At 37.8% G+C, this 14,927-nt stretch overlaps 1 protein-coding gene across 2 annotated transcripts in view; it reads left to right on the plus strand.

Annotated features, from left to right (window-relative positions):
- The first annotated feature begins 6,256 nt into the window (after nt 1–6,256).
- The window catches only part of Thoc1 (THO complex subunit 1), a 45,895-nt gene continuing 37,224 nt past the window's right edge, over nt 6,257–14,927 (plus strand). Inside the window, exons 1-6 of one of the 2 annotated variants that reach the window (XM_046438520.2) lie at nt 6,257–6,383; nt 8,642–8,715; nt 8,808–8,868; nt 10,080–10,146; nt 13,972–14,090; nt 14,529–14,577. In XM_046438520.2, the coding sequence (XP_046294476.1) occupies nt 6,330–6,383; nt 8,642–8,715; nt 8,808–8,868; nt 10,080–10,146; nt 13,972–14,090; nt 14,529–14,577 (424 nt within the window). In that variant the 5' untranslated portion in view covers nt 6,257–6,329. The remainder of the gene's footprint in view (nt 6,384–8,641; nt 8,716–8,807; nt 8,869–10,079; nt 10,147–13,971; nt 14,091–14,528; nt 14,578–14,927) is intronic. The other variant, XM_046438519.2, reaches the window with a different exon arrangement.

A 14,927-nucleotide genomic window follows, 5' to 3' on the forward strand; every position in this document is an offset into this window, starting at 1 on the left:
TTTATTTATTTTTTTAATGTGGTGCTGAGGATCCAACCCAGTGTCTCGTAAGCGAGCGCTCTAGCGATGAGCCACAACCCCAACCCCTTCTTCATTAATTTTATCCGTCAGCAATGCAACAAAATCTTGGTCTTCTTTGTGTTCAACCACAGGAGGCTGCAGGAAGCCCAGACGCACGGCTGGGGCGGAGGGGCGGGCGCGATGGCCAGGGCTAGGGGAACGCAGCGCAGCAGAGGCAGCGTCGCGAAAGAGGAGGCAGACACGTGCGAGTGCAAAGGACAGCTCGGCCAAAGACCCCCACAAACCCCCCCCCCTTTTTTTTTTTACACACACACAATATCTTTGTTTTTATGTGGTGCTGAGGATCGAATACATGCACTGCAGGCGCTCTACACTGAACCACAGCCCCAGCCACCCAAATACCCCTTTTGATCTAAAGAAAATTCTCAGCCTACTTACTTAGACAACAGATCAAAGCTATGCGAATCCCAATACTTATAGAGCACTTGATTTGATATTTATGTTCAAATAAATTTTTTTCTTGGTACCAGGGATTGAACCCAAGAGTGCTTAACCACTGAGTCATATCCACAGCCTTTATATATATATATATATATATATATATATATATATTGAGACAAGGTCTGGCTGAGTTGCTTAGGGCCTCACTAAGTTGCTGAAGTTAGCTTGGAACTCAGGATCTTTCTGCCTCAGCCTCCAGAGCCGCTGAGATTACAGGCATGAGCCATCCCACTTAGCTTGTTCAAATAATTTTTATCAAGCTTATGGATCAGCTAAATTCAGGTCAATACACCTTAGGAAAAAAGGTTTTGGATGGATGGTAAACTGGCCATGTTTATTTTTCAATAATACAACTGCTTAACCTTCAAATCTATATTCAAAAGTATACTGTTGTCTTCTGAAGCTACACTCTTCTACTCATACTGCATATTAAATAACACTGAGCTTTAGACATTTATTCTATTTAGTTTATGAATTAACTGACACTTTGGTTTATGTTGTTGATCATTTTGAATATAGACACAATTTAATCCTAGGAATATTTATCTTCCAACAAATAGGATTCCTAAAAACTGCAACAAATAATTGTACTTATCTATCCCTTTGACAGATAACTGTTCAAAATTAGCTTATGCTGATTCACCATAGAACTATAAAAATATTTTAAAGTACTGTGAATAAATCTTTCTGCTTTAATTAATACCTAGTAAATATCTGATGGAGAATAAGATAAAATATTAAGTGTTGATGCAATTCATTAATGAATTAATAGTTGGAAACAGTTTTGGCTCTAATTAAATCGTCTATGTTTTAACATCAAGTTGACTTAACAAAATGGTGATATAAACTGGGGGAAACAATCCTGGTAGGAGGTATTCCCCTAACACTTCAACCACATCCTCTCAGCAAGGTTGGCAAATAGACACTTAGGGTGCTTACAGATTTCTGGGCACTAGCTTGGTGAACACCCTGGACTCAGCAGTTACTTTTCTTTTGGATTGTCTATTTTCTATAATAATTATCTAGATCTTATGTTAGCATGAGCTATTCCTTGTCATACAATAATCATGATACCTTTATTTTCCCCAGGACTGGGGGTTGCATCAAGGGTCTTGTTATGGTTTGGATGTGAGGTGTCCCCCCAAAACTCATGTGTGAGACAATGTAAGAAGGTTTAGAGGAGAAATGATTGGATTATAAAGCCTTAACCCAACATTGAATTAATTCCCTGATGGGCATTAACTGAGTGGTAACTGAAGGCAGGTAGGGTGTGGGTGGAGAAGGTGGGTCTCTGGGGGTGTGGCCTTGGGGTATGGTATATATTTTGTATCTGGCAAGTGAAGTCTGTTTTCTGATCATCATGTGAGCTGCTTCCCTCTACCACACTCTCCTGTCATGATGTTCTGCCTCACCTTGAGCTCTGAGAAGTGGAGCCGGCCTTCTATGAACTAAGACCTCTAAAACCATGAACCCACAAACTTTTACTCCTCTAATATTGTTCTTGTCAATCTAAAACAGGTCTCATACATGCTAGGCAAGTGCTCTATATGACCTATATCCTCAGCCCCTTTTTAGGGAAGCCACTACCCATTTCAGATGGGATAGAGGAAGAGGGGTTGGGGGAAGAGAGAGGGTGGGGAGCAAGATGGAGGCAAATGGTGGAAGGGCGTGGGTGAGCCTTCACATAATCCTCTCCTCCCCTCCATGTGGCCTCCCCACACTTCCTTCTCAGAGATTCAAGCTTCACTGAGCAAGGTGTGAGAGCTAGGGATTCACAGGCAGCTCAAGGGAGATTTTTGGTGGCAGCAGCAGCAGTGTTTGGTAACCCCACAGGAACATAGATCTGGGAAGCCCAGACTCTGTACCCTGCATGTCCCCAGAAACCACAAATGGGGAAAGATCAAGACTCAATATTGTCTATTGATGGACTCAGTTCAGGTCAGCAGCATCCTGGGAGTGTTGGGTCACTGTCCATGGTGCTGAAGGTCAGACTTGGCTGGAGATAAATGTGCAAAAATCAACAAGAAAGAAAGGCATTAATCCATTCATGAGGACTCTGCTGCCCTGACCCAAATATCTCCCATCAAGTGCTCTTCCAACACCATTGTAATGGCAAATTTCAACTTGAGTTTCAGAGGGAAAAAACATATTGAATCTACAGCAATACAGTACCTGTCATAATGATTTGATAATACTACACAATCCAAAAATATTTTACTTGAGCCTGACAGAGCATAAGCTCTTAAGAAATTTGTGTTGAGGCCTAGGAATACAACTCAGCAACGGAGTTCTTGTGTTGCATGACTAAGACCCTGATTTAAATCCCCAGCACTGCAAAAACTAAATAAACAAAAAGGAATTTGTGTTGAATAAAGAGCAAAATATCAATATAAACTGGGTGAAAATTGCCTCCATCCTATAATGGATATAGCATAGTTATAGTTTTCATGTAAATTCCTTTTCCTCCACAAAAAAATTTGAGTCCCAAAATATATGCAAAGTGCCATCCCTCTTCTACTTTTTACTCTCTGTCCCATTCCTTTCCAAGTGCAGGAGCCACCCCTGCTTTTTAATTTTTTTGGCCAAATTTTGCCTATAAATATTTCAATCCATTTAAACTGCATGAGAGTAAGGGAATAGCTAGGACCTAGATCTTGAACTAGTCAAATCTGCAATCCAGCATTATAATATGGTTGACTGGTGAGTATGGAGCAGGTTTCCTTTTGCCTAGGAAATAGGAAGGATAGGGTCTAAAAGTAAAGCAGACTTAGCCGCCCCCTTGTTCCTTTTTTCCCTAGAGCTTACCATCCTAGTCATAAATGAAACTCAATAGTGCCCAAGGGGAAAGAGGGGGAATGAAGAATACCTGGAACTGCTCTAAACCACACACCTAGAGTTCCCATGGAAGGTCATTTCTTTCTTTCTTTTTTTTTTTAAAGAGAGACAGAGAGAGAGAGAGAGAATATTTTTAATATTTATTTTTTAGTTTTCGGCGGACATACATCTTTGTTTGTATGTGGTGCTGAGGATCTAACCCGGAAGGTCATTTCTTAACAGAGGCAGTCCCCAGTACACTTTATCTTACCTTGAAAGCCAGCATATGAAGAAAAACAGATGCTCAATAATTCTAAATGAAAATGTTACTTATCATTGGATGTCAGTCCTTTTTAAAAATGTTTATTAATATCTTTTTAAAATTCTTTATGTTTCATTATCTTTTAAAAACGCCTATGTTGTTGTTGTTATCCAATTGTAAGGAAATAACTTATGAGACACTGATCAGGGCCACGACTTAGTAAAGATTCAAGAGTTAAGACTTGAGAAAAATACAGACTTTGGGATTAGATCTAGGCTCAGATCCCAATCTCAGCTTGCTCTGTCCACATGACCTAGAGTAAATGAAGCTGTTTCCTTGTTAACACATATGTACAAAATTGCTGTCAAAGGTAGAAATAATACAAGAAAAAGTGCCTGGCTTGCAGGGCGCAGTGGTGCATGCCTGTAATCCTAGAGGCTGGGGAGGCTGAAGCAGGAGGATTACGAGTTCAAAGCCTCAGCAAAAGCAGGTGCCAAGCAACTCAGTGAGACCCTGTCCTTAAATAAAATACAAAATAGGGCTGGGGATGTGGCTCAGTGGTGGAGTGTCCCTGAATTCAATTCCCAGTAGCAAAAAAAAAAAAAAAAAAAAAGCATCTGGCTCATAAAAATTACACACACACAAAAATGGTCATTACTTAAGACAGTATAACAGTATAATGAACAAAATTTGGCATCAAAACCCCTGGCTAGTCTCACTTTTGCCGATAACCTCTATCAAGAACACTGTCTTTGAGTTTGCTTCTTTTTATGTTAAATGAGCATAACAGTTATATTATCTAGCTCAAAATATTAGAACATCTAATGAGATACAGCATATTAAGTGCATTGTGAAGTATAAAAATGTTTCACAACTTAAATACTAATGTATTTTACTGTGATTTTTCTCTGACAGATTTTTTAAAAATTGCCTTCTTTTTTGCCTTATTGCATATAACCTTATCTTGAGGGTTCAAGATCATTCTTTTCTGTGATTATTTTTTCCATTTAGTACTTAGCCAAGGACTGATTTTTAAAAAATAGCTTTTAAATTGTTTACCTCGGTAAGATATACATACAGTTATGCATTTTGACCAATGTAAGTGTCCTATTTAATGGCATTAGTACAGCTGCACTGTTATGTAACCATTGCCATCCATCTCTAGAATTTTTAAATTACCCCTGAAAATCTGTACCCCTTAAACACTCCCTATTACCTGATGATTGCTACCTTTTTGCTGTTTTCTTCTCTATGTTTTGTTGCTTCACTCATTTTAGCAGCAAAAAAAAAGCTCATTTCTTCTCCTACCATTACATTGATAAAGTATATTCCACTAATTTGGTCTCAATTTGTAAGTTTAATTTACATTTAAATTACATTAATTACATGAGTTTTCAATTAAACCTCAATGACTCTTTTGACTTTAAAAAAAGGGGAGGGGGGCACGGTAATCATCCAGGCAATAATCATCACTCACATTCGCATTTATTGGCAAGAATCTGCTAAGTTATCTTTTTTCTTAGCTCCCTGTGTTCTTACTGGCCATCACTAGAGAGAACAAGGTGTAGTATGCACCTAGCCTTCTTCTTTGGAGACATGTATGGAGTAAGAGCAAAAATTCCTTTGCATACTTTTTCCATAGCATAACTCCAACTGACGATTACTGCTGCTCGGCTTCTCACTGGGGAAGCCTCTCCTGGGGAAAAGTGGCAAGGGAGGAAATTGCAATGGGACACGATTTTACAAGGGATCCTTCCACCCAGGATGTGTTACAGCACAGCCGATATTCCAATCGCAACGGGGACTGTATTCCTCCCTACTTTTTCCTCTTTCAGAGGAGAACTACATGCAAATTTAATTGATTCTAGGTTAAAATAAATAAATAAATATAAATATTATATATATAACTTATATTGCTCTACAATCCACGATCCCGGTTGCTATTTCATTCTCTTCAACCGCCCCCTTGAAAACTGTTAATTTTCATTTCAGAAAAGAGGAAAGCGCTCTTACTCTCTCTGTTATTCTCCGCCTCTCCTTTCTCCCCCCTCTCCTTTCTCCCCCCTCTCCCCTCCCTCCGTCCCCCTCTCTCTCTCTCTCTGTCGACCCCCTTCTCTTCTGCGACTGGCCGCTACGGTCCTGCTAATAAAATCTCGGACAAGTTAAAAAAAAAAAAAAAAAAAAAAAAAAAAAAGAGGAAAGCGTGCTCCATGAACTACAGAACCCACTGAGTCCCAGGACTTGATTCACAGATCCGCAGCGTTGTCATCACGCCGAACTTCAAGTTTCGGGGAAGAAGCGGCCCGGCAGTCCACGGCCACAACTTCCTAGCCTGGAGTCCCCCAGATAACCCACCTGCCTGGGATGCCCAGGCAGCGTTTCCTCCCTGTGCGGCCGTCTGAGCCGCAAACAGCCGCCCTTCACCCGCCCTCCCCAAACCAGGAAAACCACAAGGATCTGGTGTGTGTCCGGATTTACAGAGCGAGGCTACTCAAGTCCCCTCAGCCTATGGGCTACCCAAGAACTCGGACTAGGCACTGTGTGGCTGACTCTAAAGTCCTACGACCACCTGGATTCAGGCAGCCCCTAAGCGCGCAGCGGCTGGCTGGCTGGCTGGCACCTCTGTTCAGAGGCCACTCTAGCCAGGCTGGGAGCTAGCAATCTCGTTGCTCCCGGCTTGACGTCATCACCCGGCGCCGCAGAACGGCGGCTTGCACGCGCAATCGAGAAGATGTCTCCGACGCCGCCGCTCTTCAGTTTGCCCGAAGCGCGGATGCGGTTTACGGTGAGCAGTCCTGACGCGACACTATTCTTTCCCAGCCTTTTCCTGAAATTTCTCGAATTTTCCCTGGGATAAAGCGAGACAGTGGGGTGTAAGCCGCTGCGTCCATTCCCGGCCCCGCCGGCGCCCGGGAGGTAGGAAAAGGCGCACTACCTTCCCCTTCCTTGGGTCCTCTGCTGTCCGCCTTGGCTTATTCGCCTGCGCGTAAGTGGACCTGATTATCTGGATGCCTTAATGACAGGCTCCGAGAGCTCAGCTGCACAGTGCCTGCGGTCAAGTTCAGTTTCTCTGTTCGTTTAACCTGGCAGGTGTCTCCAGAAAGGGAACTGGTGAAGGGGAAGGGCGGGACTGGTTTATTCCCAGTGACAGGGTTCCCGCTCCGCCTCCTAAATGGCCAGATGTCGCAGCAGTCTGTTCACCACCCTTTGACCCTTAGTATCTCACCCTTAGAGATGGAAAAGGAACTCCCAAGCGGGAGTTCACCTTTGGGAAAGGTTACGAGCTGCACCTCTAGTCTTGCCCAGTGAGAAAAGGTAGTTTGAGCATTTCGGAAAGTAACACTTTCATGTTACTTCATTTAACTGATAGATAACATTAAATGGGTTATTTTTATTATCTCTGGTACGTGATATAGAAATCGAGATCCTCCAAAAAGTTAGGTGACTTCTCAGGTTTTTCTAACTTCAGAATCTACTGTCCTTTTTATATTGCCCATCACAGAAATATATGTGTTAAGATGTTGTTCCAGGTCATTTGGCTGTATTCATCTCTACTGTTCATACCAATGTTTCAAGGCATAATTCAACTACTCAGATATTTTGTGCTTTGGTAATCGTAATATTGCCAGGTTGAAAATTATGTGAAAGAAAGAAGAATCTTTGTAATCAGTAGTTTTTGTGTTTGCAAGGTTTTCCCCCCATAACAGTGTATTTTGTTTTTATGAATTATGCCTTGTTTATGTCATCAGAATCGTTTAACTTCAATCACATTAACCCTGAAAGGGACCGTTTAATTGAATGATCTGTCCCGTGCTTTTCCAGCTTAATTGAGTGATATCACTTGAAAATATTAAGTTGATCTTGATTTAGTAAGGCTGGAGTAGGGACAGCTGCATTTCTAACAAGCTGGTGATGATAGTAAGGACAACAACCCTTTTATGTTACTGGTGAGGAAAAGGGCGCACAGGGAGATAAAGGGATATGCCTGAAGTTACTCAGCTGTTTAGTGTAAGAGCCCGGGATGGGCATTTAAAGTATAAATCCAGCTCCCTATGAGGTAATACAATGACTTTCCAAATACATACGAATTTACACAGAAGAATGGCTTTGCAATATTTTTGTCTCTAAATTATGATCGGTTGCTTACTATGTATCTTGAGACTGAGCTGAATGAAGTACCTCGAGGAGGTAGGACTTAAGATAGGTCTGGAAGAATGGATAGAATTTGCATAAGCAGGTGGGAAGAACAGCATAGATGTGTAACACTAGAATGAGCTTGACAGGAAATAATGAAAAAGTAGCCAGACTTTAGTGGAGAGTATGTCATAGAAAGTAGTGGGATATAAGGTTGGGTGGACTGGATAGGATAGGATAGTATTATCAAGGATCTTGAGGGAGTTATGAAACTTCAAATCCAAAATGTAAATAAGGAACCGTATATAATTAAAAAAAAGAAAGCATATGCTCATGAGTGTGATATTTAAAGAGAGAGTAAGAAGGAGTCCAGTGAGGTGGTGGGACCTATAGTACCAGCTACTTGGGAGGCTGATGCTATAAGACTGCTTGAGCCCACAGGGTTTAGCCAACCTGGGCAACATAGCCAGATTCTTCATCCAAAAAGAAAAGAAAAAGAAAAATAAGAGGAGGAGGAGGGGAAACTCACAAAGAAAAAGTCTAGCTGGAAGTTCTTACCAGATTTAAAATCATGAGGACCCTGTATCATGAAGTGACATTTGAAATAAAGACTACGAGGCTGGGATTGGGGCTCAGTGGCAGAGCATTTGCCTAGCATGTGGGAGGCACTGGGTTCAATTCTCAACACCTCATATAAATAAATGAATAAAATAAAGGTTCATCAACATCTAAAAACACATTAAAGAAAAAAAGAAAGAAAAGAAAAACTACTGAGAAAATGACTGGTAAGCAATTTTTCCCAGGTACAAATCTGTCTTTGTTAGAAAGACATACTGTTGATGAATAATATATTTTTCAATAAATAATAAGAAAAATATTTCCAATTATTTGCCATTTCTATTTTTCTAGAAATCTACCAGAGAGGCCTTGAACAACAAAAATATCAAGCCATTATTATGTACCTTCAGCCAGTTACCTGGCAGGTAAGGCATTATTGTCTATGAAAAAGACTTGCCTGAATATTTATACTTATGCTGCTTTATGTAAAAAACAAGTTTTTTTTTGTTTTTAATAGTGAAAATGAAAAAAAATGTACACTTGACCAAGCTTTCAGAGGTGTTCTAGAAGAAGAAATTGTAAGTATGCTTTTCTTTTATTCATTGTTAAAATTTTACTGGCAAATTTTTAAAAAATGCTATTAGAAAATTGCTTTTATCCTTAGAATGGGTATTTATACAGGACTTTTTTCCCCTAGTGTGGGCTTACTGCCTGTGAAAGCTGACTTGATAGAATAAGAGTATTGTCATGATGAAGGATTTTGATAGCGCTGGTACATTTTAAGGGTTTGATGATGCAAAGGTTGACATGCTGCCATGGTGAACTAGAACTAGAGTGGTTGGAGGTGGGATTGTCTCACTGCTGTATGAATAGTAGCACATTCTGTTGTGACATGAAAGGTCTTGTCTAAGGATATTCAGCTTAAGAACTAGAATTTCATGTCCTCATTTTCTTCTGACATCCTCCCTGTCAGTAAGCTTATGTACATAACTAAGGCTTTTCTCTCAATAAAGAAATTTAATTTAACCGTGGAGAACCTGAATTTATTTGCTGTTAGTGAGTCTTCTAAATGAAAGAAAAAATTTGAGTGGCATATTCTTGATCAAGCAAAGGTTGAATCACAAAGAGCTTGATTCTCTTTTAGTGTTCATAATATAGGATCCCTTTTTCTCAGACAATTCTGCATCAAATTGATTCTTTCCTGTTCTTCAGACTGACTCACTTTTTCATTGTGAGACATTGGGAAAGTTACTTCCCTTTTGGAGCTTCAGTTTCGTTTGTAAGAGGAAAAATACTATTCTTTCAGTGTTGTGTAAAACAACACAGTGAACAGTCAGTAAATGCTGGCTATTATGATTTTATAGTCCCCAAGTAATATAGTCCCCAAGTACTACATACTATTAAACCCTTCCTCAGACATACAGTGCACACGTATTACTATTCTCCTAGCCCTGCTTTTGCCTTTGATTGAGTTTTAGCCTTAGCACTTCTGTGTTTGGTTAGCTTATGGTCTTAGTCATAGTAATGTAACCATTTTCTGAGACCATTGGACTTTTAGTGAGTCACTTGCTTATTACTTAGTTGACATTTTGCTAGAATTATTAATTCTGTATAGGACTGTTCATGTTTTGAATTTTCATCTGAGAAAATATTTTTATCTCCTATATGGAATATTTTGTTCTATATTTGTGATAATCAATGTAATGTCAGAGGACATGTTTTTATTGTTATCAAATTAGTTAGTCTGAACTCTTGTCCCTAAATTAAATTGTTTCTCCTCTGTTGGTAGATAAATCATTCATCATGTGAAAACGTTTTAGCTATTATTTCTCTTGCTATTGGGGGAGTAACTGAAGGTAAGTATGGTTTTGTTTTGTTTTTCAGAGTTATATTGGACATGACATGTTTTCTTGAAAACTTGTCCTCATACCTCTGTCTAATTTTGTTCATTCTTCAAATTTTGCCTCACATCCACTATTGCCAAAAATTTGTCCCAATCAAATTAATCCACACTTGTTTCTCATCTCTACAGTACACATTTTGGCACTTTCTTTATTCTCCATTTGTTTCATTCATTCCATAAATATGTATTGAGCATCTATTATGTGCCTGGTACTAATTTAGGATTTGGAGACTCAGTGGTGAATAACATATATGCCCCACCTATATGGAACTAGTGAGTAATGGAGGAAACAGATGTGTAAATATCTTACTGTGATGTAAGTACTGTGGTTGACTGGGAATGAAGTGTGGTTGAAGGGAATAAAGAAGAGTAACTTTAAATTTCAGATTGTTTTTCCTTTTTTTTTTTTTTTTTTTTTTTTTTTGCTACTAGGGAGACAGGTCTTTCTAAGTTGCCCAGGCTGGCCTCAAACTTTCGATCTTTCTACCTCCACCTTCTGGGATTTCAGGCATGTGCCACCAAGCCTACCTAAATTTTAGAATCTAAAGGAATCAGGAAAGGTTTTAGAAAGGAAACTAACATTCTAGCTGAAATGTAATAGATGATGAGTTCATCATAAACAGGAAAGAGCCAAGTTCAACATGGCTAGAGAACTGTGTGGAGTAGGAGGGTGAGAAGATAGTGAGAATGATGAGGAAAAAAGCAGGAGTGGTAGATTAAGGTCATTTGTAAAGGGCTTTGTATGCCATATTGAAGAGCAGCTGGAGAAGAATAATTGGATTGAGAGAGACTGCTGACAGGAGATTATTAAAATAGGGCAGTAAATGGTATAAGACAGTTTAAAGAAATCTTAAGTAAGCCAGGCCTGGTGGTGCATGCCTATAACCCCAGTGGCTTGGGGCTGAGACAAGAAGATGGCAAGTTCAAAGCCAACCTCAGTAACTCAGAAAGACCTTTTCTCTAAATAAAATATTAAAAAGGGCTGAGGATGAGGCTCAGTGGTTAAGCACCCCTGGGTTCAATCCCTGGTACTTTCCCCACCCTCAAAAAAAGAACCTTTAGGTAAACAAAGTACATAGTAAGTACACAGTGCCTAATACATATAGCTTCTATTAAGGAACTAATACTATGAACATAATAATATCTTCAGAAAAAAGAAATGAAAAATAGTTTATTAGCATTCTTTAACCATTTGGCTAAAATACTTATTTGATGTATTCAAATAACATGTGAAAACTGGTTTTTAATATAGAAAGCATTATACATATTACATATTAATATCTATTTCTATAAAAACTGGAACATGCATGGTAAAAGCGGCCTTCCAGTGTTACAACAAGCTATTTTGTGAACTTAAGTCTGTAAGTTCTGCTTTTACCTGTCAAACTTTTATACAGGGTGCCTAAAATTTATTCATTCATTAGACATACTTAAATGAGTTTCACAGTGCAGTGTTCCCTGCCTATTTTTTTATCAAATAGTTTATAGTGTGTGTTTAGCTTATTTGTTAACTTATTGTATTACTCTTGTGAGACTGATGATACTTTACACTTGAAGTTAAACAGTGACTGTACTTAGAACTTTAATTGGGAAAGGTGAGGACTTACAAACTTAAACTATAAAGTCTCAGGTGCATTTTTATTTTATTTGAGGGGGACATTTCTTCTTGAAAGAGTATTATTTATGTGACATATTTTAAGATTGTTCATAAATAAATTTAATTCAATTCAGTGGATATTTATTGAGCTTCTTCCATATCAGACATTTACTAGTCCAAACATACAAAATGCCTACCCTTTGAAAGTTAGATCTTTTGCAAAGGTTATTAGTTTGGATATCTTATAGGAGATTTATGTACAGTATGCTTCAGAAGCATCAATGAGTTGGTCTGCTTAAAGATACGAGGGAGTCTTTTAGATGAGCTAACATCTACTGTATGCTTTGAAAGGTAGAGTCAAAATTTGCTTCATAATAAAGAGAAGTAAGACTGTTTAGGCAGAAAAAATGATAAGCAAAACCATGGGAATGTGAACATTTAGAAACTAGAGAGGGGTATCTGTGGCCAGTGTTAAGATAATCAGAAAGATTGGCCTGGAAGCTGGGATACAGGCTGTGAAAGTTCTCGGAGATCATATAACCCAGTGGTTCCCGTGCCTGCCAGCTCATCAGAATCACCATGAGCCATTCTCTATTTTTAAATTAAATTCCCAAGCCCTTGCTTAGTTCTGTTGACTCATATTTTTTGACAGTAGAATACAGATAATTTTTCTAAGTTCTATAATTATTGCTTGTGTTACAGACTACACTGTGCAAAGGGAAGAGAATATTCCTCTTGGATCTACAGGACATACAGTATCACAGAGTCCAAGTTTCATTAAGATTTTAATGTCATCTAATCTAATCTCTTATCTCTAGCCTACTCTGCCTCCCTGCTATAACTTCCCTGATAGGTGGTTGTGTAGCTTCTCCTAGACCACACATTGATGGTGTCCTGTTAGTTCTTATTACTTCAACCCTTGTGATGAGTTGAAATATGCTGCCTTAAGCCACCCACTGGTTCTAGGCAGTATTCTCACATTGCATTCTGATGCCATAATAGTACAGAGTAGAGCTGGAAATATTACTTCCTTTTTCTGGATATATTTTATTGATGCAGTGTTTTGGGCTTACTATGCCCCTAGATTTTTTTTTCCCTCTCATGTGTAAGTGTACGTTTTTAAAACACAGTGTTAGTACCATTATCTTAAAATAGAAAAAAGAATGAGTAGGGATATAAAAGTATTTTTAGATAGTCTGAATGATCTGTTAAGAAGAATTTAAAGCTTTAACATTGTCTTTAGAGTCAAACTAACTTTTTTAAATCACTTTTCCTTGAAACAATACTGTTATTTTAAATGTTAAATCATAGTTGAAACCAGATCACACCTTTTCATCTTTTTTTTTTTTGAAGATAATCTTTTTAAATCAAAGATAATTTAGCAACATTACAGAACATTGAGATGAGGAAAAAGGGAAAATCCTAGTCCTAATTCTCCTTTTAAAAGCTACCATTTATTTTGGTATGTGGTTATAGTTTTTCTGGTCTTTTAAAAACATTTATTGTGATACACCCATACAATTTTGAATCCTACCTTTTTCACTTAAAGCACTTTTCCAAATTATTGTAGTCATCATAACCATTGTTTTTAATTGCATTATATTCTCTCAAATAGCTTAGTGGTGAAGAGAACAGAATGTGGAGCCAGACTGCCTGGGTTCGTATCCCAGCTCTACCATTTATTGGCTCTGAGATCCTGAACAAGTTATTTAGTTTTTTTGTGTCTCAGTTTTCCCATTCTATAAAATGAAGATAATGTGAATTATCTCATAAGGTTATAAGAATTAAATGTTAGCAAATTTAAAGCTCTTAGTGTGCCTGCCATGTTATTGGAAAAGACTACTGTATCACAGAGTGCACATATCAAAAATTACTTAAGTATGTCTATTTTGGACTTTTGGTTGCTTTTTGTTTCTTGTCCCTATAAAACTTTGATGTGTTGGGCTGGGATTGTGGCTCATGCTTGAGGCACTGAGTTTGATCCCCTGGCACCACATAAAAATAAACAAGTAACATAAAGGTATTGAGTCTATCTACAACTAAAAAAATATTTTAAAACAAAAAAATTTTGATGTGAGTGACAAAGTATCCTTTTAAGATATACTTCAGAATTATATTTCAATGGGATATTTTACTCTAAAGTTTTTTAAACTTTTAAATTGGTTTATGTTCCACTTGAAGGTATATGTACTGCATCTACACCTTTTGTATTGCTGGGAGATGTTTTGGATTGTCTTCCTTTGGATCAGTGTGACACAATATTCACTTTTGTGGAAAAAAATGTTGCTACATGGAAATCAGTAAGTGCTTTAGTTTCTTTTCCCTGTTAACATTATCTCTGAATAGATCCCAATTTCTGAGAATAGTTTTTTTTTTTTTTTGCTTCTATTTCTAATATTGTTTATTGCCAAAAGTTTGTCCCTATGAAAGAATTGTATACTGTACTTTTTTGGGAGAGCCAAATAAGAACCATATGGAGAAAAATTTGAGTGTAAAACTTGATTGAGTAGTAAAAATTAACTTAAAGATAAGATACTTTTGGATGTTTATAGCAGATACTCAGTGTTATTTTATATACCTGAAAATATTTTTATTTCTCTGAAAATGTTATTAGCTTGACAAAAATGACAGCACAGTACATTCTCAGTGTTCATTAATATTTTACTTCCTATGACTTATTATTGAAGGGGATATGACATCTTCTTAAGAAAAATTAATAATTTCTGTCTTAATTCCAGAGTACATTCTATTCTGCTGGGAAGAATTATTTATTGCGGATGTGCAATGGTAAGTAATTAATTGAAAAAAAGATTATTTTTAAAAATGTAGACGTGGTCACAAAAATGTGTGGTTGAATTACATACCAGTGATAACAATGGTGTCTTTTGTTTTTGTTGTTGTTTGCTATTTTTTTAATTGATGCATTATAATTATATATAATAGTGGGTTTGTTGTTGCATATTCATAATTTGGTCAGTTTTTGTTTCCCAGTTCCCCTTCAGTGGTAACATTTTAAAGATAGACATTAGTATCTTCCTTTTTAGGAAACAGTCTCTGATTTATTAAAACTAATCATTAACTTGAAGCTCTTTTCTAGATGCAAACTATGAAAGTCAGAAAAATGTACTAAAGTTATC

This window comes from Marmota monax, unplaced genomic scaffold, assembly GCF_021218885.2.
Source record: "Marmota monax isolate L192 unplaced genomic scaffold, Marmota_monax_Labrador192_F-V1.1 WCK01_AAM20220418_F8-fsc00232, whole genome shotgun sequence".
Lineage (NCBI taxonomy): Eukaryota > Metazoa > Chordata > Mammalia > Rodentia > Sciuridae > Marmota > Marmota monax.